Source organism: Panthera leo, chromosome B2 (assembly GCF_018350215.1).
Source record: "Panthera leo isolate Ple1 chromosome B2, P.leo_Ple1_pat1.1, whole genome shotgun sequence".
Taxonomy (NCBI): Eukaryota; Metazoa; Chordata; class Mammalia; order Carnivora; family Felidae; genus Panthera; species Panthera leo.
This window is the reverse complement of record NC_056683.1, coordinates 13,662,066-13,685,381: the sequence shown is the minus strand read 5'-3', so window position 1 is coordinate 13,685,381 and position 23,316 is coordinate 13,662,066. Positions and strand designations below refer to the sequence as shown.

General features: G+C 48.4%; 1 protein-coding gene across 4 annotated transcripts in view; it reads left to right on the top strand.

Moving 5' to 3' along the window:
* The first annotated feature begins 276 nt into the window (after window positions 1-276).
* JARID2 (jumonji and AT-rich interaction domain containing 2) overlaps window positions 277-23,316 on the top strand; it is a 272,435-nt gene continuing 249,395 nt past the window's right edge. For 2 of the 4 annotated variants that reach the window (XM_042937861.1, XM_042937859.1), the window contains exon 1: window positions 277-866. Coding sequence is in view for 1 of the 4 variants with exons in the window: in XM_042937859.1 (XP_042793793.1) it covers window positions 822-866 (45 nt within the window). In the remaining 3 variants the exon portion in view is untranslated. Of the gene's footprint in view, window positions 867-3,208; window positions 3,287-3,416; window positions 3,517-23,316 lie in introns of those variants that run through there. The other 2 variants (XM_042937863.1, XM_042937862.1) reach the window with 2 other exon arrangements.

The window sequence follows — 23,316 nt, the reverse complement described above, 5'->3', positions numbered from 1 at the left end:
TAGGGAGCCTCTCTCAATTCCACTCCCAGATTCGGCGTGGGAGCGATGCCTGAGGGGTTGCCCGGGAAGGCTTCGTCGAAGGTTCTCGGGTGTCTAGTCGACGGGGCTGTCGGGGTCCTTTGGACTGGGCCAGGGTCGGTCGGCGCCGGAGTAGGCGGGCGCCTGGTGGCTCAGCTGTGTGAGTTTTCGGCTAGCGTCCGTCGGGGAATTACCCGAGGAGCCCTAACTTGTATAAAAGCAGAGTCCATTTAAAGTTGGGCTGGATAGCCTCTCTCTCATTGGTTAGGGGCTTGGAAAAAAGAGACTCGGCGAGCCCTCGCTGTGGTGCTGCCGCCGCCGCCGCCGCCGCTGGAGTTGACTCTTCTGCTCGCACTGCTGCTGCAGCACAAACGTGACTTCCAACATTTTTTATTTATCTTTCCCTTTTCTTTTCCAAGATGTAACTACAGATCAGACACTAAGGACCTTCACGTTTCGCTGATGTAGTTTTTGGAGGAAAAAGGGGGGAGTGAAGGGCGTCGGTTTTTTTTGTGTGTGTGTGTTTCGGGGGAAATTTTCCATTATGAGTGTTTTACTAAAGTGAATTTTTTTTTGTTTGCTTCGTTCGTCTTTGGCTCTTTTTTTTTTTTTTTTTTCCTTCCCAATTTCGGATTTATTTCAAGGCGAATCGGGCTTTGGGGGAAGAGGAAGAAAAGTCGGATTACAAGATCAACCACCACCAACAACAATAAAAACCACCAGGATATTTTTTTGCAAATTTCTGACGGCTTTAAATTCATGAAGCAATTGTCCCCTTTTGCAATCAGCATTTGGATCTCAGAATGAGCAAGGAAAGACCCAAGAGGAATATCATTCAGAAGAAATACGTAAGTGCTCTTAACAACACATCCTTTGACTTGCAGTTTTAAGCAATGGCTCTGAATGTCAAGTTTATAGATAATTCTGCAGCTGAAGGGTTTTAAACACAGCGTCCGATAAGGCTGTTTCTTTCTTTTCTGAAAGAGGGCTTTTCAGGCAAAGTCGTGTCTGCCTAGTTTGGATGAAAAAACAGATTGGTGTAGCGATACCTCAAGTGAATAAATTGACCTCGAATGACACAACCATAATCTAGTTTTAGATGAAAGGCAAGGGATTTTGGTGTAGCTTGGGGGGGGGGGGGTGGGGGCTGCGGTAATGTAACTAAACTGCATTCTCGGGCGGATTTGGCCCCATATTGCACTTTGCATGCAAATGATCATGTGTTGTTATTATTAATGTTATTTGGAAAATCGTGTAACGCGTGTGTGTTGGAAGCCCTTTAAGTTGCAACCGAGGGTCCGATTATGGCGATCTTGTTCCTTGCACTGGCACATCAAATTTAATGTATGTGGTCGTTTTGGCTTATTTGGTTCGCAACGTAAACCAGTTGGGAATCATGTTACAGCGAATGCATTTGTTGGGATTGACTTTAATAATGGGACTGGTTTTGTTTAAAAATTCATGGTTTCCAGTTTTAGGGGGAAAGACATACAATATAGCTAATGTTTTTAAGTAGGTATGTGAATGCATGTGTAAGTGACTACAAATGAATTCTCCCTGTTAACTGGGCTTCTGAAATTGGGTGATTATTCAGAGATTTAAATGGTTTGGAATAGTTAAATTTGTTTTGTGCATAGTACAGCTACGTTTTGATTGGCATGGGGAGTGTTTTTGTTTTGTGTATGGCTTTTTTTTTTTTAAGTTTGGGGGAGGGAGGGTAGAGGGGGACGGAGGATTAACCAAATATGCACTCGAGTGATCGGTGATTAGCTGCATGCTTTAAATCAAAGAATCCATTAAAAAAAAAAAAAGCCCAAATGAACATACATTTGGAATAATGCAACGTTATAAGAAAGTTTTATTTGAGTCGAGTCGACAGATTGGTGTTAATATTTTGCCTTTTTGAGCAGTGTGATGTGTGTAATGGGAGATGACCTTCGGGCACTGGTTTTTGTAAAAAAAAAAATACATTTAATGAAAAAGCTGAATGCCTCTTCTAGAGGGCTGATTCTAATCTAGGCACGTAAACTTCAACTATGAAAGAAATGCAATGTTAAATAATCAAGCCCAACTTAAAAAGCTGTTCCCTAAAGAATTTAAGATTTAAAATACATCCGCATTGCAGAGGGCTGGGTAGAATGCAAAGGACTAGTTTAAACTCGGGCTGTAGAAACTGCATGGAGACAACCTTGCCTTGGAGCGTGGACGCCTTCCCGGGGCACGTCCGATCCGGGTGCAGCCACAAAGCAAATGGGGTAGAACTTGGACAAGAACCGCCTCCGCCGCCCCCACCCTTCCCCCGGACCCCATCCCAGACCTCGCTAAGTTGTGGAGAGCTGTGAGGGGTGGGATTTTTTGTTGCTGGCGGTCAGTGGATTGTGTCGAGTGCGGGCGTCCGGCCGCAAGCCCGTGGCTGGCGGCGGCCGCGGGAGGCAGAGCACGAGTTGACGCCAGGGGAGCGGAGCCCGTGTTCCCGACGTGCTCGAGCCGGCAGCAGAGGGGAGGGCGCGCGGGGGTCGAGGCGGGCTGGGCCGGGGCCGGGGCCGGGGCCGGGGCCGGGGCCGGGGCCGGGCGGGCGCGCGCGCGCGGCCTGTAGGGGGCGGGCTGCGGGCTCCTGGCTCCGGGCTCCGGCTCCCGGCCGCTGGGGCTCCGGCTCCAGGCTCGGCGCGGGCGGGCCGCCGGGCGGGTGGGTGGGGCGCGGGGGCGGCGCGGCCTGCTGGGCCCCGGGGAAGGGAGGGGAGGGGGCGGGGGCGTGCCGGGGTGGGGGCGGTGCGGCGCACAGCTGCAGCGGGCGCCCCCCGCCGCGCGCACGGCCGAGCATGGCGGCGGCGGCCCGGCCGGCTCCCCGCGGCCCTGCCCGCCGGCTCCAGCGCAGTCTCGAGAGCAACAGGTTAAGCCGACGAGACGTCACCGCGCCCCCTCCCCGCCCCCCGGTTCTCCCCCCGCCTCGCGCCGGCCTCCCCCTCCTCCTTCCACCCCCCCCCCTCCCCCGTCGCTCCGGGTTCCCGGACGCTCCCGGCCGCGTTCTGTTGTCATTGTGACGTCACAAAGGGACGGGCCCGGGTGGAACCTTCTCCTCCTCCTCCGTGACGTCAAAAGTCGGGCGGGAGGTTCCACGCGGCGGGGCGGTCGGGGGAGGAGGGAACGGGCGGAGGCGGAGGCGGGGGCGGCCGCGGAGCAGGGCTGCGGCGTGGGAGGAGGAAGAGGAGGAGGAGGAGGATGCGATCGGCCTCCGCCTTCCGCCCCGAAATGCTGCGCTTCCCTGCAGGTGAGCCGCTGGGAGCCTTTAGGCCCCCGACGAGTGCTGCCGACCTCGCTCGGGTTCCATTTAGGGGGTGGTGAGCAGGGAGGAGACGCCTCCTTTCTGCAGAAATGTTTTTCGCTTCTTCTGTTTCTAGGTCTGCTGATGGTGTGGCATTACTGCGGTGGTCGTTGTGATCGCTCAGCAACGCTTTTGAAAAAAGCAAGGAAACTTTATTCAGGGAAAAGCTTTGCTCTGTAAGAAGGACTGTGTTGTGGATTTGGCCACCTTGTCACTTGAAGTCATGTTTGGGGTGCCTTTGGGGGATGGGACGGGATGCCTTTCTGGGTGATGCTGTTCAGCAGCAACTGTTGCTCTTTCTGGAAGCCTTGTAATACTGTGGAGGGGGTGGCGCTCCTCCTCTGCTGTGCCAGCTCTGTGCTGTATCTTTTTTGGGGGCCCGGGCGAGGTAAGATTTGTCATGTATATGTATTCTTAGAAGAGCACTGGACAGTGAAGTCCCCGGGTACTCTGTGCTTAGTACTTTTGAACGGTGGAACGAGAGGCTTGGAATCTGAGTGTGTTTGTATTTACTGTTCTGTAAAATGGAAATGGTAACACCTGACCTGCTTTTGCCCCGCACTTTATCTGAGAGACTCACGTGTGTGAGAGATAATGTGCGCGAAAGATGTAAAACAGTGTGCTCTTTCTGTGTAAGGTGGTATTATCAAGCTGGTGGAAGGCAGCACTTTTCTTACAATTGGTCTCAAAAGCCTTAGATGCGTGCGGCGTTGCCATTTTAGTTTATTGCCTTAACAAGGCAGAGTTTGGGGGTGGGATTGTCGATGGCAGACCTTGGGAGAAATGATTGTTGTATTTCATATTAAATGGCATCCTTGAGAAACTCATAAATTGTAAGGTAATCCTGTCTTAATTGTGCCGGGCACGACCCCCCCCCCCCCCAATACCTTAAATAACTGAAAACAGTTGCCTTTCAAAGCGCCATTCCACTTGGACAATAAAAACAGTAGCTGTCTTGCTCTATGGATGTTTTCTACCATTTCCTTCACTCTGCTGGTGGGGTTATTCCTAGGGAAAATAACGGATATGATATCCAAGCTTCAAAACCATTGGGTCTTTGATGCTTTATAGCAGGTATGCGTTTGAAATAAAAATCCCAGCCACGTGAATAAAAAGTTCTATGACGCACGCACTGAGCTCAAAAACAAATTACTGGTTTGATTCCTAGGACAGCTCAAGCGGAATTTGTAGCACCAGGCTGTAAGGGTTTTAAGTATCTAATTTTCTGATGTAAAAGTGCAGCATAATTAAACAAGACTGGAAAAAGTTCATGTTACAAGGTTCAAAAGCAGGATTTGCCATAATTACAATTTCATAAGATTCTAAAGAAAAAAGTAGAAGCACACCAAAATGTAGTGGAAGGATTTATGAGCCCCCCCCCCCCCCTTTACACCCATTGGCTTATTTTACAGTTGTGAGGGGGGAAAAAACCAAATACGTGTCATTCAATTGCTATGTTTTTCCTTTCCTGGGCTGTGTATGTGGCTTGCTTTCTGCCTCTTTCTAGTAGTGGAAAACTTTATTCTTTGTCACATAAGTGTAGGGCAGGGGCCCTTTGGTAGCTATTACTGGAGGGGGAGAGATTATGGAAGAAAGACCGTCAAGTGAAGAGTCCAAAAAGTGTGTCATGAAAATGTAAAAAGAAGAAGAAATAATGTCCCCAAATAACCCAATTTGAGTTACTGTTAACCCGCATCGTTATTACTTTACTGTCAGTGGGTGTTTGACTTGTGTGTCTTCTGTTGTCATTGGCCCAAATAGCTAACTGGAGTTAATTGGTATTCAGATGGTATAATGGCTGTTTCTTTTCTCCTGGTAGGTCATAACCAGTTCCTGGTGCTGAGCTGGGGGCTATTGGTTCCCTTCCAAGTGCCTTGGAAATAACTCCAGTGTTAATCTTAATATATCCCCTGCTCCAAAGGTTATTTAAACTCTTGTCCTTTAGAAAATCTTTTGTTGGGATACGTAACTGGTGTCTGTTAACGTTCAAAATGGAGCTATTTTCTCCTTTTCCTCCTCTCAAGGATGACACAGACATGTCATACGAAGCCTAGCAGCACATTGAAACGCTTGGTAAAGGCCAAGCTGGAGTATTTTTAAGGTTTACCTTTGATCATGACGTTCTTAGGACCCAGGCTCCTGCATTCTGAATGGTTAAAAATTTAGTTGCATTCTTCTTCTTTTTTTTTTTTTTAAGAGTTTATTTTTAAATAATCTCTACACCCAACGTGAGACTCGAACTCATGAGCCCAGAGGTCAAGAGTCCATGGTTGGAGCCAGCCGGGTGCCCGAGTTGCATTGTTCTCATCCTGCTGTTCGGGGTCCTCCTCTAAGTCTCCCCCTGGATTACGTAACCACTCTCACGTTCTACCTATCCAACCTACTTCATCTGTTGGCTGTGATACCCCAGCACAAAGCTCCTGGCCGGTGGGTAGCCCTGGGTGTATGTGCCTCTGTCCACTTTGGCTCCGACTCATAGAAGGCTTGCCAAGTGTCAGTTGTTTCCAAATCTGGTTATTCCAGTTAGACTTATTCTTGCAATTACAGTTAAATATTATGTAAACCTTTGAACAAGTGTGGAAAGAAAATTGGTTTCTTTTTTCTTTTTCTTTTTTTTTTTTTTGGAGTGTGGATTTTTATGAAAACTTTTAAGTTGACTCTTTTGGGAACATTCGATAAAAGTGAATTACTTAAAAAAAAAAAAAATCAGGCCGTTTAATGAGATGTGGGCCCGCCGTTTAAAAGACTCGGGGAAAATCTGTTACGGATTCATTGCTTTTGCAAGTGATTCCCTTTTAAGAACCAAACTTCATTTATGCCCAGACTCTCTTCCCAACAAACAAACAAAGCATAACACGGAACACTGGAATTCTCAACAAATCTGTTGCTAAAAGTACATTTAGGTGTTTACGTTAAAGTGTTAAAATAGGTGTGGATTTTCAGGTTTCCGGACCAACAGACCGTACTTGAGCTTTTTGGTCCCTGTCACCCCTGATTAGAGTGCTTCCGTTGTGTTTGCCCTTAATCCCCAGGTATTAAACTAGACTCCCCAGCCAGTTGCGGCCAGGTAGGTGAAGTGTGGCCCAGTTTCGAGTGGCTCTACTGAAAGTTAAGTTGTATTACTTTTAGGATTAAAGGGTTGTGTCCTTCCCTGGATGGTAGGGGGCCTTTTCCATACTTGCCTCATTCATCCCTGCAAGCTTCTTTCGTGCCAGGAGGTAGGCAGTCTGAGTGAGATTTTTTAAGGTTTTGACCTTTCCCGGGGCTTCAGTTAACACTGTGCTTTCTGGCAGCCGCACACTTTTTAAATAAGGGGTTTTTCAGTTCGTTGCTGGTCCAGAATAAAGTCACTAAAAGCAGAGCCGAACCTTATAGAAAGTGACAGCGCTGGCCAGATCCCCCTTCGCTCCTGGTCGGGTAAAGCTGCCGGCTTCCAGTACTCCCTGTCCCTGTTCTTGCTTGCAGGTGCGTTCTCTCTTGTTCTCTTAGGATGTCTGGGGACAGGAGAGGGGCCGTGCTTTACAGAGGGAGATGCTGTTCCAGAGGGTGAGGTCTAGGTCCCGCCTGCAGAGCAGTTGGACTACCTCCTGGGCCTCTTGGGTGTCTGTCTGGGTTTCTTTCCACTTCCACACTGTTTTGCAACAGATTTTTTTTGCTACTCTTGCGAGAAGGCTGTCCGTTTCTCCTGGGGTTCTCTTTGAAGTTTGAAGAAATGTGCCAGAAGAGCTTGGATCATAGAAAACACTCTAGATGGGCCGCGCAACACCCACTTCTCCTGAAAGCCTCGTGAAGAGAAGGCCCAGGCAGTTCTGAAATAACCGCCTACGTTTGTTTCCATGGTGAGATCACACCAGAAACAGAGGCTGTTGAGTCCATTTTACAGAAGAGAAAAACCAAGGCTAACAGGCACTTGCCAGATGGTTAAAGGCTACACCTCTTGCCCACTTTTTAGTCCAGATGAAATAGAAGTAAAGTGAATGACCAGTGTAGCCCCAAAAAGGGTGGGGGTGGGGAGGGAAGCCATAATAGGGGCTCTCAGCGGGCTTTGGAGAGGTGTTCTGCCGAAGGAAGTTGGGGAGGTTGAGGTAGTTTGTCAGCCTGGAACAGAAGGAGTGCCTCCGTCTCAAGTGCATGTTTGTGTTTGTTGTTTTTTTAAACACCAGTTGGTGGAGCTACCCCCTTATCCCCAGCTGGCTGTCTCCGTGAGTTCGCTTCTGAAAGAGCTCCGAGATCCCAGTACCCCTTGGGGACTGGCTGGCGGGTGCTCTGTATTTTTGTAAGTGTCCCCACCTGCCCTCCGGGTTGCACCTGAGGGCCCGCCGGCCGGCATTAGCTCTCCAGACTCCAAGAACTTTCTTCACAGGGGCTGTGACAAATCGGCCGCATACTCTTTTTTTGCACTTACATTCTTGCCCCTGACTTTGCTGCTTTAGGGGGACCATGGGACACTGGGGGAAATCATTTGCCCTCAGTCCTTACTGAGGTCCGGGCCATCCTGGTAAACAAAGGCTGCCCAGATATGTTAATGAGGCAGCTTGAGTAATGGGGATATTATACGTAATTATTCACATATTCGTAGGATGTACGAGGGTGTTCGAAAGAGGGAACCCTACTGGTTGAAGTTCTTGAGAGCTGTTTTTGAGAGCTGGTGCTGCCTGAGAGGCCTAAATTGGATTTTAAGTTCTAATTTTGTGAGTCTGTCAAGCTCCACCACCCATGAAGAGGAAGGCCAGTGAGCATTGAAATGTCATCACCAGCAGTGTTCAGTTACCAGGAATCCTAGAAGGTTAACAAAATCGCCACAGTTTTGCCCCTTCAGTACTCCCAATGCAGCACTTGCCTCACACACGCCCTTTTCTCCAGTCGAACCAGGAGCCCTTTCCCAGCAATCTCATTTTGCGTGGGTGGGGGATGCAGTGAGAGGGGGGTGGGTCGTGTGGGTGTCTGTTTTCCATCAGGAGACCCTCTGGTTTGCTGTGCCTGAAGGACCCAGGAGAGCGTGGGAGACCTTTCGGTGCCCTGTTTTATTGCTCTTTTTAAAAATCTGGGTGGTTCTTTTCTCTATTATTTCCTAACCACAGTTTTGGTTAGGGCTTGATCTCCAATGGTTATCTCTTGGTTCTCATTTCTGCCAGCTGTTAAAGTGTTTGGTGCCTGTGGGGGCAGAAACAGGTGCCAGGAGGAAATGAGAAAGGATTACAACTGAGCATGTGTTTCTTGCATTTATTCCTTCCATAGGTTTGCAGAAAGCGGACTGCGGAATGAATGCTTGTTCTGTTAAGCAGCAGTTGGATACGGACGTTATTAAGACTTGGAGAGTTTTGTGCTTTGTGTATCCGCCTTGTTGCTAGTGCATGGGCTTTGGTAATGCAATGCCTCCGATTTGGACAGGCTTGTTATGAAGATACAGGGTACCTCTACATGGTAATGGACAAGATTGGGGATAAGAGCCGAGTTCAGGGTTGGGTCCTATAATACACCGGCCGTGTGTGACCCTGGGCAAGCCACATAACCTCACTGAGCTGCTTCCTCATCTGGAAAACTTGTTCCGTGCACCTTAACGGGCTTGGGGCTGGGAGAGCCAGTGAGATTTTTGATGTGAAAGCACTTTGTAAATTGCATACGCCGGCACAAGTGCTCAAGGTATGACACAGTTGGAAATCACCAACCTGAAGCATCGGGCCTGCCGGCAGCCTTCATAGCTGACTCAGAAATAAATGAATCAAGTGAATTCTATACTTTGCTTCTTAATAAACCAAATGAGTAGCAGCAGATATTCTGAAGCCCGTTTTGATGTAATGTCTTTCTGCCCCCACCCTCTCTGTCTGTCTGTTGAAACTCTTCTGTATCCGGCACTTGACTCCCAAACACAGATTGAGAGGCACGGATTGATGGTTGAGTTTAGAGTGGCACTGAGTCTGCGTGCAAAGAGCACCACAGATGTTTAAACTGGACCTTGGAACAATAATCCTTGAAATTGAATGTCTGATCATGATCCTTCATTGGCTCCCTGTGGCTTTCAGGATCAAGTCTACACTAAGTGTGTCCTCAGCACAGCGTAAGAAGCCCTTCTTGCTGTACCCTGGGCCCATCCTGCCGCCCAATCGGGAACCCAGCCTCTTTGCATATCCTGGTTTCTCCCAACGGGTTGCCTGAGGAGCCCACCCCGCCCTTTTGAGGCCTGCTACTCTGTTCTCCAGTCAGGCAGGGCTAAGCCCTTTCTCTCGGACTCCTTACACCTATCTCCAGGCGCTGCAATCCGTGTTTACCTGTCTCTTACCCTATTAACCCCCCAAGAGGGAGGGGCTGAATTTTCTGTCAGCAGGCGGCCGAGGAAGTATTTGTTGAGTTGAAGCTTTTGGAGTATGTCAGTTGCTGCCTGGTTGCGGGAGGGAATTGGTATGGATCTGGCAGCAAACGAAAAACTCAACTAAGGAGAATCTCCGGGCTGAGAAAGCCTGGTGTGTCTAGTGCTGTTAAGCAACTTGACTGAGGTTACACATTTCATCAGTGACACAGCCAGGGCGTGAAATCCAGCCCCTGATACAGCAGAAGGCTGCGTGTTAGTGTTTTTGGACAAATTTTTAAGAGGTCCTTCTTCTTCACACGTGGATTCTCAGTTGTCCATGGTAACTTGAAGAACTGATTACTTTTCATGGGAAAAGACCATCCACATGTAAGCATTGTGAAAACGACTTTCTTTGTTCTATCAGAAATCCTTCAAATCAGATGATTACAAATGTTGAAAACCATTGCAATTGCATGCTAGACATTCATTCACATATATGTATATACACGTATACGTATATATAGTTTTACACATGTAGTCTCATGCTCCTAAGGCATGTTACGTGCTTTTTGCATTTATATCCTGATGATCAGAATACATTTATACACCATTATATTTATTGTTGCTTTATTTTATTAAAAAACATTATGTTTATTTTTGAGAGAGAGAAAGAGAGAGACAGTGTGAGTGGGGGAGGGGCATACAGAGGGGGAGACACAGAATCAGAAACAGGCTCCAGGCTCTGAGCTGTCAGCACAGAGCCTCAGGCGGGGCTCGAACTCATGAACCTCCAAATCATGACTTGAACCAAAGTCGGACGCTTAATTGACTGAGCCACCCAGGCGCCCCAACACCATTATTTTTAATGGCTGCAAGACACTTGGTTGGTCTCTACCACGGTTTACTCCACCTGCCTGTTCTTGGTGGCCTTTTCGGTTTGGGAACTCTTGTGCAAGATCATGTATGCAGGCAGTATGCTTTACCTGTATGTTTTTTCCCTGAACTCCAAATTCCTCAAAGTGGAATACCTGATTCTGAAGTGCCCATGTTTACACAGGGAGCCCTGTTACCATATTGTTTTCTTGGAGAAAAGCTGTACTAATTTACAGTCCCATAGGTAGTGCACGTGAGGCCAGCGGGTTTGTTTGTTTGTTGGCTTTTAAAAACCAATATGGGCCCTTGTAAGGAGTAGTAAAGATGTCAGTTGGGTTTTATTTAAGTTTCTATTTTCTTTCCTTGTCCTCTCTCAGGGCTTTAGAACTAAACGAGATAAGATAACGTGAAATCACTTTGTAAAACAAAATTGCTTGAAGAACACAGTGTGGTATTAGAACGACCGACCACAGTCTTGAAGGGTGAAGAGAGTCTGTATACTGGTACAGAGACGGTATTTCCTATTTATGAAATGCTTGTTTGCGAGGACATGACATGCTTTAGGACGCCCTGGAATGTCATTGTTTTCGCGTGTGATTTAAGCCTTGTTTGTGAGGTGGGCTTTGCATGGTTACAAAGGTCCCATTGGACTCTGGCTTGGCAGAGACCTTCCATTTAAATAGAGCTGATAGCATTCGGGTTGCTCACCATGCTCTGGCACGGTGTTAGGTGTTAGAAAAAAGGTCATCGTCCTGCCCTTGGGAAATTTGTAGTTTAATTGACGGCGGGATGCAAAACACTGGGAAAAGAGCAGGTGGCCTTGGACAAATCATCCCAGTCGCCGTTTCTTCATCTGTCATGTGGGGAGAATTGCACCTTTAATCTCAAGGTCATTTTGGGGGAGGCAGAATCCAGTGTTAACCTGGGAAGGGCTTACAAACGGTTATTACAGACTGTTATCTAGGCTGTGTTATTCTTGTAAATCGCACAGGTCTTTGTGGCTGTCATTCTCCAGGCTCAAGGTTGAAAAGGGAACAGAGTGTTTCTGGGTTGTGAAAATCATACAAGGTGCTCAGCACTTTTCCTTCTTACCAGGACTTGCTTTTTCTTCCTAACTTGAGGAAAAATGCAATCTGATCTCTACACTGGACACACTTCTTGGTCGTTCGGGTGATGGATACCGCACCCCCCCCCCCCCCCCCCCCCACGCATATGAGGACGAGGTGGCGTCGCAGTGCTAAGAAGCAGCATTGCTTTTTGGTGTCTAAAAGAGTACTTTTGGATAAACCTCTTTTCCTCCCTTTTTAATTTTCTAGTCAAGACGTCCCTTTAGAGATGTGGTAGAACTTTGCACGTTTATTGGTTTTACCCAAATGGCGCCCTTTTCCACCCTTAGGCCGCCCAGAGCGTTAGAGCTCCATGCGTTCTATTTTCGGGCTGGCCATGAGGTCTCGATGTTGGAGGATGAAAGAGCCAACGGGAATGGAAGGCTTTGCATAAGCAGCCGTGGCCTGGAGTCCCAGTCAAATTGGAGCCCACGGTTTTCTCGGGCCTTGAAGGCTTTTGTGGGCGTGTTGTCTTGCCGGCGCTGGGTCTACGACCACACCACAAACCTTGGTCCCCTGCGCTCGCCACGTGACTCCTTTTCACATCGAAGATTCTGAGTCGCAGAGGCCAACTGCCTTTGATGCCGAGTGAACAGTGGCCTTGGTTTCTCAACAGTTTGAAAAGCCTGCAGTGTTTGGTGGGGCCTTCGGCAGAGTCTTTATTTAGGAACCGGACTGGAGGGGCTAGCTTGGGGGCAAGGGACACCGGCTTACTGAGCCTGGTTATTTTAGCCTGGTTTTGTTGAACATTGCAGGCCTGCCTACCGGCTCTGCGGCCTTTCGGCTGGGACTTGTGGTTAGTTGCCCTTTTTTGAGACGTGTTTATTTTCCGTATTTACTTCTCTGTACCACGCCCCGTTCCAAAAAGGATTTAAGGCCGTAATGAGCAGTCATCCTGGGAGCAAATAATTTTCCCTTTGATCCGACTAAAGTTCACTCTCCAAATGCAAAAAGCGACAAGCATATTAAAACGGGCCCTGACCATTTGTCGTCCTGAGCCAGGCAGTGTGAGTTAGGGCTGAGTAGCTTTTTGTGTTCGCTTTGAAAAGTTGAGCCAAAATTTTAATTAAAGGCGAGTTTTGTTAAGTAATATTGGTATTGACACCCTGACAGAACTCTTAATCTGCAAGAATTTTAAAGATGCATGAAAGTGATCCCCAGTGGTGGTAACATCCTTGAGTGGCAGAGATCAGGTTTCTGTCTAAATGCCACTGCAGTTCATCACTTTTTTCCACGGCGCAGGGGGCCAGGGAGGGTCTGGATTTAATAAGAATGAACTTCTTTGGGGGAAGCGATTGGTAGATGTTAGTGCATGATTCAGTGTCCTGTGTCTTTAAAAATGTTTTCAAATACCCGTTCTGTATGGTAATCCTCAAAACTACTGTTAGGATTCCAAACCATTGTGGTTTAAACTTAGCTGGAATCTGAAAGGTGGCTGACAGAGTGAAAGGAAACCTCCTTTAAATAAGGAACACATTTGGCTTGCCTGATTGTTCCAGAGTCTGGGCTCTGGGCATAGCTGAACCATGGGCCAAGTCTCCTGATGGAAGAGGTTGGGGAATGCTTGCTTCAATGTACTGGCCTGTTCTCCCCCAGCTCAGTCTAAACACCCATCAATTAGCCCTGCAGAGACTCCTGCTACGGATAGGAACTTGCAAAGCTTCGTGTTACACCACGTTCTTGTCTAGATGAGAAACACAGCCTTTTGTACTTGTGATAAATCAGAACTCTAACGATGCTATTAAAATAGGTTCTCTTTTGGCCCTGGTAAGCTAGAAAGCACTGGGAGGCAAGGAACATAGATCTGACTTGGAAATATCTGCAGCCAGAAAGTGGTATTCATTTCTCTCTTCTAATTCTGCCCACTGCTCTAATTAAGTGATGTGATCGCTCCCCCAGCACTGACAGAGCCCAAAATGAAACACATTTTCTACCTACCAGCCTTTTTTCCTTCCCTTCTTCCACAGGACTTGCTGAAGTTGTCATGTTATTTCTTTCCAGAATTTATTGGAGCAGTAGGCAAAGCCTCTTGGGAGTATAAATAAGGATGATTATAAAGAACAGTCAGTTTACCAAGAAAGGCTATTATCTTTGACTTGCAAAAGCTTTTACAGCCGAACATTGTTTGCTTACAGTTGTTTAATACAAATGAAGACCTTAATGGTACCTATTGTAAGAGGAGTCCTTTTTACTCTATTTGTACACGGGAGGTCATCTCCATAAAGAACAGAACCACCTGGCCCAGGCATAAGTGCTTGTTCCTCTGGACAGGCATTATATACGAGCCAGGGAAGGCCTTGGATGGTACTTCGTGGTTGCCTTTTTTTTTTTTTTTCCCCTACCATCAACAGCAAATAATCCTCCCTGCCGGTGTTGAAAGATTTCTAAAGCTGATAAATAATATCTAATTTACTTTTGGAGGCCCTTCCTCTCAGCTTCCTACCCAGCATTTGAATCCAAAGACGGCTTCAACCAAGCTCGTTGGAAGGACCTGTCTGAGTTGGCACGGACATTGAGTAAATATATTTAAATGGAAGACTCCCGTGCTCTTAATTAAAGCCTGCAGGAGAGCTCCAGGGGGAATAGGGAGCCTAAAGTTGCAGTTTTTAGTTTTTGGGAGATTCAGGTTCCCCCTCGTTGCACTTTCCAGTTTAACTGCAGCGTTATCTATACATTCTTGGCATACGGTGCTGTCCTTTGCTGCTGTATCTTTAGCAAAGTGTCGGCCCGTTTTAGCCTTTCTTTTTATAAAACTCTCTCACATCTCCAACTTATTCCAGCTTGTTTGGCAGTTCGTCAACTATTTTTCTTTTGGCGTTTCAGTGTGAGTTCAAGACGAAAGGCATCTTCGGCATCTCAGTCTCTTCCCTGAGTGATTTTGGACGTGACTGTGATCCCCGCCCCCCCCCCCCCCCCCCCCCCAATTCACTGGTTTTTAGTATATTCAGAGTTGTGCAGGCATCACCAGGGTCAGTTTTAGAACATTTTCATCACCCCCCACAAGGACCTCCATCCCCCGCTTGAACAGCCATCCCATCTCTTCCCAGTTTCCCTGGGCTCTCACAACTACTGATCTGTCTCTCTGGATTTGCCTGTTCTGGACATTTCATCTAAATGGAATCATACAACATGTGGCCTTTGGTGACTGGCTTTTTTTCGCTTCGCATAACATTTTCAAGGTTCATTCCTGTTGGAGCATGGATCGTGTTCCGTTCCTTTTTGTGACCAAATACTATTTCATTGTGTGGGCCTACCGCAGTTTGCTAATCCGTCCGTCTGCCCGTCCGTCCATCCGTTCATCCACCAATGGGCATTTGGGTTGTTTCCCCCTTTTGGGTTATTGGGGATAATGCTGCTGCGAACATTTGGGCCCAGCTTTTTGTTGCGGGCGACGTTTGCATTTCTCTTGGAACACTTCAAGTTAGAAAACCTTGCACGTGAAACCCACTTGCCGCTACGTTTATTTGCTGCTCTTTAACCCGCTAGGCGATTTCTCTTTCGCTTGTGCCCCTGAGCCACGTCAGCTCTGCTCAGCTGGGTGCTATACTGGGCTCTCCCCTTCTGGGGCTCTTGCCTTGCCTTTGGGGGCCTGGGGTTCTCCTTTCTCTCACTGCCTGATTGCCAGCCCCTTCACTGTGTATGTCGGGGGGCCAAAGTGGTCTTACTTTCTCTGTCCCTTTGCAGTCTGTAAACACCGTTCTCACAAGTTTTAGAAATATACACGCTCCGCCGGCTTAGGCGTGAAAAAACAGTGGGACTTGGAATTTTACTTTTTGTGGGTGCTCAGGTGATTTTGGCCGTGGCTGTGGGTCTTTCAGGTCCACACAGTTTTGGGAGGGGTGGAGTAAAACCCTCGCTCCTTTCTGGGAGCATGAGGAAGGACTCAGAATTGTTGCTCTGCCTTCTCTTCACTTTAGACTTTCTCGTGGTTCCTTACGTTGACATTTTTTGGCAAAACACCTCGGGGACTAGAACCACTATCTACCTAGAAACTCTCCCCGATTTTCTTGGTCCTTCCAAGCCTGCTTTGCCTGCACCAAAAATGCTTCCGAGGCTCTTCATAATGAACTACTTTAAGAAATGGGAGTGATGGGACACCTGGGTGGCTCAGTTGGTGAAGCGTTGGTTCAGGTCACGATCTCGCGGTTCGTGGGTTCGAGTCCCACGAACGGGCTGTCAGCCTGCCAGCACAGAGCTTGGAGCCTGTTTAAGACTCTGTGTCTCCTTCTCTCTCGGCCCCTCCCCTGCTTGCGCTCTGTCTCTTAAAAATAAATGTTAAAAAAAAAAAAGAAAAAGAAAGGGGAGTTGTTTTAAGGAAGAGGGATGGTGCCATGTTTTTTTTTGTGGTTTTTGATTTGTACCAGATTTATTTTTCCCCAATGCTTATTTTTTAAAAAAGTTTATTTATTTATTTTGAGAGAGAGAGAGAGAAAGAGAGAGGGCAGGAATCCCAAGCAGGCTCCTCGGTGTCTGTGCAGAGCCGGACATAGGGCTCGATCCCATGAACCGTGAGATCATGACCGGAGTGGACATCAAGAGTCAAACTGAGCCACCCAGGCGCCCCTCCCAACTCTTATTTTTAAGCCTTCAAAGAAATTGTGAGGCAATAGAAGAGAGGTGGAAAGCGGGGGGGGGGGGGGGGGGGGGGGGGGAGGGTCTGAAAAAGTCACGTGGCCTGGGGTGTTCCAGAGCCTCTGGGAAAGTGGAGAGTGAGTGAGCATCTTGGTGTGGATATCTGTGCCTGTCCTCGAGGAAAGCTGAAGACCAGCTTGTCTGTCAGCATTTGGAATCTTATCTGTCAGTTAGTGCTTAAGTTCAGTGTCCAAAACATTCCTTACTCATGGTATGAATCCTGGTTTTTCACACAGTGTTTTTGCTACAGCTCCCTGTCCCAGATTGACTCTTGTGCTCAGGTCATGGATTCGGCTTACCCAGTTGGGAGCCCTGACAGACAGCTGTGTTTGAAATTTTCTCTGTAGGGGCCAAGCAACCAAGAATTGGCAAGGTTAGATACCTACCTCAGTTCAGAAGGTAGGTGTGAGGGAGTGTGTACGTTTGTGTCTGAATATCTAAGAAGGAGTTACTGTTTTAAACTTTGCATTGTTTAACTGGAAAACTGTGTTCTCTCTGCCCAGCTGCCTTTGTGTGGTGCACCTATAACCTATACCCCATACTGGTGCCATTTCCAAAGCAAAATGCAACATCCCTCCTACCAAAATTGCCTATTAGAGCTAATTTTAAGAATTGAGTTAGAACTGCCCTATAATGTAATGCAGAATATTTCCCAATAACGCCTAGGTTAACAATGATAGTCTTGCTGTATTGTGCAGAAAAGGCTTCTGTTCAGACCCAGCTGGGTTTCAGGCTTAATTCATTGCTCTATGGTGGGATCACCACAGCTGCTGTGGGGCCTTTACAAATGCAAAAAAGCTGTCAATGTTTGTTTCATCAGCTGCATAAGCGATGAGGCCAAGTTGAGGAATCCATTCCAGTGTGCAGTGTGCAGGCTGTAGCCATTATTGTTTACAGAATTAGTGTGTTGGAGCTTTAAAATAGTTGGCACATTGGTTGCCCTTTAAAAGCACAAGACTAAGGAACGGGACCAGTTGGTTGCCCTTGCAATGTTGGCAGGGTCCAGCCCAGCCCTTATCTTTAACAGCCACTGCCCCAGTCTGTGCTGCGGGACTGACCTTCTTTGGGACAAGGTGGGGGGCACAGAGTTCTTGTCCCTTTAGATCCCCACCCCAAACTTGGGTTTGTATTCCTTGGTTTGGAGTCCATTATTTAGAGTGCCATGATTGTAATTGAATTTTAAAGCCTCGATTATCCTCCCAGCCCAGATAGGTATGGGATCGTCAGCTGGGACTTCAGAGATCTGTGCAGGAACATTCTAGATTCCGCTCTCTGGGATTTGTTTTGCCAAGTGCTAATCCTTTGGGAATTGCCCTCAATTTCTCCGATGGATACAGAAGTTAAGGCTACTTCTTGGCTGCAGAAAGATGCACTGGTTAGGTCACTTTCCAGCCAATCAGGGGGTGTTCCCCAGGGTCCCTCAGCGGATGCCAACCCCTTTCTGCAGGGACCTGGGTGGCCGTGGCAGTATGTCCAGTCCCTTTTGGGCTGGCGAGCCTGTGTTCGGGAATTGCATACATGATCTTTCACAGGATAGTGTGGCATTGTCCCAAGTGCCTTTGAGTTACTTCCAGCCTCTTTCTCTCAACTCAGGGGCCTTCCCAAAAGTCCTGCCTCATCGAGGCTGGAAGGCAGTGGTGGTGGCCGGTCTGTATAGGTTTTAAAAGCAGAGCTTGTCAGGGCTCTCCGCCAACAGTGATGAGTAACGGTGCTTCCTTCCTCCCGGCTGGAAATGTCCCAAAGTGCTCTCCCATATTCATAAAAAGGGTGGCAGGAGGCTCAGGGGCTCCAAATTAAAGGTCAGGACTGATCAGCTTTATGTCTCCGCTCACTGTCACATAGGCTCTTCGTAATTCCTTTACGCCTCCACGTTTGACCCTATGAATTATCTGGAGCCCAAGAGTACGTGGGGCTGATGAGTCCCCATGTGGTATTTGTGCTGATAAAGCAGTTTGGTGGGGGGTGGGGGTGCTTGTATGGCCTCCCTTTTAAAGAGCTCTTCTGAGGGGAGAGGATGGGCGGGTATAATTGAACTCTTACCTAGAATGATAAGAATTGAACTCTTACTTAGAACTTCAATAGGGAACAAATACAAACATCGGTCCAGAGTTTTAACCTTCTTCTCAACACCCCCCCCCCCCCCCCCCCCCCCGGCCAGGCTGCCATCACACACACACACACACACACACACACACACACACACCCTGGAACAGTAGCAGCGAAAAGGGAAGTGGCCAAGAGTGAGCTCCGCATCCGCTCCCTCCCGGGAGAGGCTGATCTGTGGGGCCTCATAAGGAAGCAGCAGTTTTCATGGTCATTGTCTCCCCATAGCAGTGCTCGGTTGCACTTGGGGAAACGTCATTTGCCCAGCCCCGTTCCTCTCCTGGCTGGGGTGCCTGTTGTATATTTTGAGTTTACAGAGTCTTTGATCAAAGCCCCTTCCGCTTTTATTGAGTCATCCTGAGGCAACAATGTGTTCTTGTTTTAGTTTGTTTGAAAGTATTGCTGTTCTCACTGTTTTCAACAGTATTGTGGAATACATATCCCAGTGATTGTGTGTGTGTGTGTGTGTGTGTGTGTGTGTGTGTGCGCGCGCGCGCCCGTGCGCGCGTTCGTTCGTTCGTTCGTTCGTTGATTCAAATGAATGTCACCTTGTGACCCCTAGGGACCTCTGTGGCCTGCCTCCTAGAAAAGTCACTCCTGTCAATCAGGGCGTCGATGGACCACCGAATGTCCACTCTGACACTTGCTGGCCGAGTGCCCTAGATCACTGGGGCCTCGTCCTCAGGTCAGCTTCAGTGTTCCCCGCTGTGAAATGGGATGCACATGCCTCCCTGAGCAAAGAGTAGGTGTTTTATTTAATTAAGAAAAAATTGTTTTGCTTGTTTATCTCTGACACAGAGAGAGAGAGAGAACAAGGAAGGGGCAGAGAGAGAGGGAGACACAGAATCCGAAGCAGGCTCCAGGCTCCGAGCTGTCGGCACAAGAGTCCGACGTGGGGCCTAAACTCACGAGCCGTGAGATCGTGACCCGAGCCAAAGTCGGATACTTAACCGACTGAGCCACCCAGGCGCCCCAGGAGTAGGTGTTTTAGTATATGCGCCCCCCATGCATAGGTAGGTGTTGCCTTCCCCCTGCACGCGCATCAGTGTCGCTCGTCTGGCTACCGTGACAGAGGGCTTGGACTAACGTTGACATGTTGCAACTTGCCCTTGGCAAACTATTAGTTAAGTAGTTCTCCTCTGGCTGTGGGGAGAGACGGTGAGCTCACCGCTCTGAACATAAGAAATGTGTCCAGAGAGAGCCTGAGTGTCCTGGACTGTCATTCTCCTGACCTCAGTGTCCTCCACCCATCAAAATAAAAAAAGAGAGAAAGGCTGAGGGCCTTAGCTTTTCCCACAAAGGTAGGTGGCTCAGAGAGGGGCTTGAGGGGAAGCAGAGGGCTGGGGATGGAGAGGAGCGCCTGAGTCCTAACCAGCTGGCTGTGAACGGCCCCCGGAAGGGCGGCCCTTGTGGAATAGTCCAGGTAGGATGTTGTGCTCAGCATCGGGTTTCAAATGATGGTAAAATGCAGACGGACTCTCAATACCCTGGGAATGGACTGTGCTGGTTCTAGTGTTTTCTGGTCGACTGGTTTCAGCCCGTGCTGTCGGACACCGTGGGAGGAGATTTCACCGGCTTTTCTGCCTTCACGAGTCCGGGTGATGCCGAAGAGGATTTCACCTTGGTTTCATTACAGAGGACTCTATGGGGCCTCCTGGCCGTTTGTCTGACAGCTCTTTGTCACCGTACATTCATCTAGATGGGGTGGGAGGTTACCGGGCGGTGCACACGCAGATCCCCAGGGGCCCGTGTATTTCACCTGTGTTCCTGAGGGTGTTGTTGTGTTACTTGGGGCCATTCATCTGAGGCTTCAGCACACGGACACACACACTCCCACCGTGCTGCCGGGTCAGAACCTCTGAGGTCTTCCCCGCTGAATTCCAGAGGCGGGGGATCAGTCGTTCATACTCTGGCCACACAGTGGGCACGCCCGCAGTGTGGACGGCTAGCCCCTCCACGGGGGCGGGTGCGTGGTGGTCGGTGACGAGACCTTTGCTCCTCACTGCCCCTCTGCTTCCTGGAGATTGTGATAAGGGACAGCGGCCACCATCTCGTTCTTGCTCTGGAAGGCCTGGACACATCACTCGATACAGAAATTTAAAACCAAACCTCCGAACCCTCTGCGGCGGCCCGTGTGACCCGAATTAGCTTTTCGCAAGGACAGAGCTAGATTGTCCTGCTTTAAGTGCTTTCACGGCACAACCCAAGAGCTCATCTTTGGGCTTTTACTGTTGACAGGGGTTCTCCTGCTGCCGCTAATGGAAACTAAAAAGTTCACTCGCCCAGACGATTGCCGTTTTCCTTCTTAGGAGAACAGCTTTACTCCAGGACTTCATTTCGTCCCACGGAAATGGTTGCTGCCTCCCTGTTAAGCTTCTTTCCGTGATCCCGTTGTTGTTTTGGGGGGTGGGGTGGGGGAGGCCTGGGGAATCGGGGGTAAAAGAAAGGAGCTGCTAAGACGTGGTTCTGCCTTACATCCGAAAGATCGGTGGCTTTAGAATGGGGGTAGAGTGGGAGGGAGCCCGGGTCGCTGAAGCATGACAGGCCTCCAGGGGCCCCCGGGGACTTAACAACAAAAAAAAGGGAACTTTTGGCAGAATCTTTCACACGCACACGTCTTCCTCCCGTCCATCCATTCTCCCCTGCTGTTTTGTAAATCTCCCGGCTGGAAATTTTGAACACGGGAGATTTCTTCCTGTGCCTCCCTTGGCAGAATGCTCACACGCAGCTGCGGAGAATTTCCTCTCCCCCCCACCCCCCCTTTTCACAGCATCTCTCATTTAAAAGCATTAGTGGGGCTACAAAACAAAATAAAAACTGGAGGATTTTTCAGAAGTGGAAGCCAAGTTTAATTAGACTCCAGGAAGTTGGGGGCTATAACTCTTTTTGTTAAATCTTTTGGAGTCAGGCGCGCGCCAGCGGCAGGCAAGGTGGAAAATGCCAGCGGCTGTTCCCGGCGAGGAAATTTAGGGCCTCCCCTTTTGTCTGGTCTGTGCTCAGGGAGCACGGTTTTATCAGAAGTTGTGGCCAGCTATCACCTCGTGGTGGCCTTGAGATGGTTGCCACTTTGTTAGGTGGTGGCCTCCTTAGAGGAGGGGGAGGGGGAGGAGGAGGAGCGGGGAAGAGGGAGGAGGGGGAGGAAGAGCCTTAAATAGCTCTCGGTCTCCTCCCAACCCGATGTGAATTAGCTAGTTGCTCTGCCCCCAGTCCCTGACCAAGCCACTGGGCTGTGACCCTTCTTCAGTAAGTGACGTTTCTGACTTCACAACTGCCTTCTAACGTTGACTTTTTATTTTCTTCTTAAAAAAACTTAATCATTATTTTTTAAGTAAGCTCTAGGCCCAACATGCGGTTTGAACTCACAGCCCCAAGATCCAGAGTCGCACGCTCTACTGACTGAGACAGTTGGGTCCCCCTAATGTTGGCCTGTTACTCTTTTAGTATGCTTTGAGGTAACGTCTGAGCATTTGGGGTGATGGGCTGGTTCCTTGTTCTTGGAGATTTTACACGTGGTCACAAACAGCTACGTTTGCTCTGTGGGAAAAATCCTATCATCCTATTCAGGCAGGATTTATGGATGTCTGAAGTGCTTTCCCTGGTCATGCAGACCAGAGCCCCATCAAGGTCCAGGAGTAAATTGCAGTCTAGCCAGACCTGGACTTGTCCCCCCAGGAAGGATACTTAGGGTTTTTCTCACAGACTGAAGACAGGTAAATTTAATACTTGGTGACATAGCCTTAAATTGAATTTTGTCAGGAGATGGTTGAGCTTCATCTCAAGTTTTTTTTTTTTTTAAGTTTATTTATTTAGGGAGAGCGAGAGAGCAGGGGATGGGAGGGGCAGAGAGAGAGAGAGAGAGAGAGAGAGAGAGAGACAGAGGCAGAGAATCCCAGAGGCAGGCTCCGGATTGTCAGCACAGAGCCCTACGAGGGCCTCAAAACTCAGAAACAGTAAGATCGTTACCTGAGCCCGAGGGTTAACCAGCTGAGCCACTCAGGCGGCCCCATCTCAACTTCTTAATTTTTTTCCTGAGTAGTTCCATAGAAATTGTGTGTGTGTGTTGTTTTTTTACACGTGGAATATATACGTAGGGAACATAGTCTTTCCTTATTACCTCTGCAGATCCTCCCATTTCTTTTCTTCAAACAGATTTACTCAGGATCATTCCTGGGTATTTGTGTAAATTTGAGCCTAAGCACTTTTTTAGGTAGTCTGACAACCTCTCATTTCGTAGGTATAGAATTGAGATTTTAAGAAGCTTCAGGGTTTCGAGGCCTGTCGGGCTAATATGTGGTTTAGCTGGAACTTGAAGCTATACCCTTGGCTTTACAGCGACTGTTCTGGAGGCTCTGGGCTCTGGGTTAGGTTTTTGCTGTGTCTTGAGAGAGCCGTGGGACTTTGTACAGTTGAGTTTCGTTAGTTGCCAAGCACTATAGGGTGGGATTGGAACAGAGTTTCCCTCCGGAATGCTGGGCTTTCCGTCTCCCTAGACCTTGGTCGCTCAACTTCCCTTCACTTTATCTGGTTTTATTTCCAAAAATTTCTTGTCTACTCGGTGTTAATTTGTTCAGTTATGTATTTTTACTCTTGTGGTGAGGAAGGACATGGAGGGAATTCAAGATTGAGACCAAATGAGGTTCAAGAGGGTTTTGGGGGCGCCTGGGTGGCTCAGTCGGTTAAGCGTCTGACTTCAGCTCAGGTCATGATCTCACAGTTTGTGGGTTCGAGCCCCGTGTCGGGCGCTGTGCTGACAGCTCAGAGCCTGGAGCCTGTTTCGGATTCTATGTCTCTCTGCCCACCCCCTCTCAAAAATAAATGGTCATTTAAAAAAAAAAAAAAAGGATTTTGGGCCGGTACGTACTCACACAAGGATCTTGTTTTAAAAAGGAGCTGCTCATTCGGCAGGTCTGCCTTTCTAACAGACTCTGGGGATTTGGTGCGAGGGTTTAGGAATAACTTTGTAGGGAGTTTGT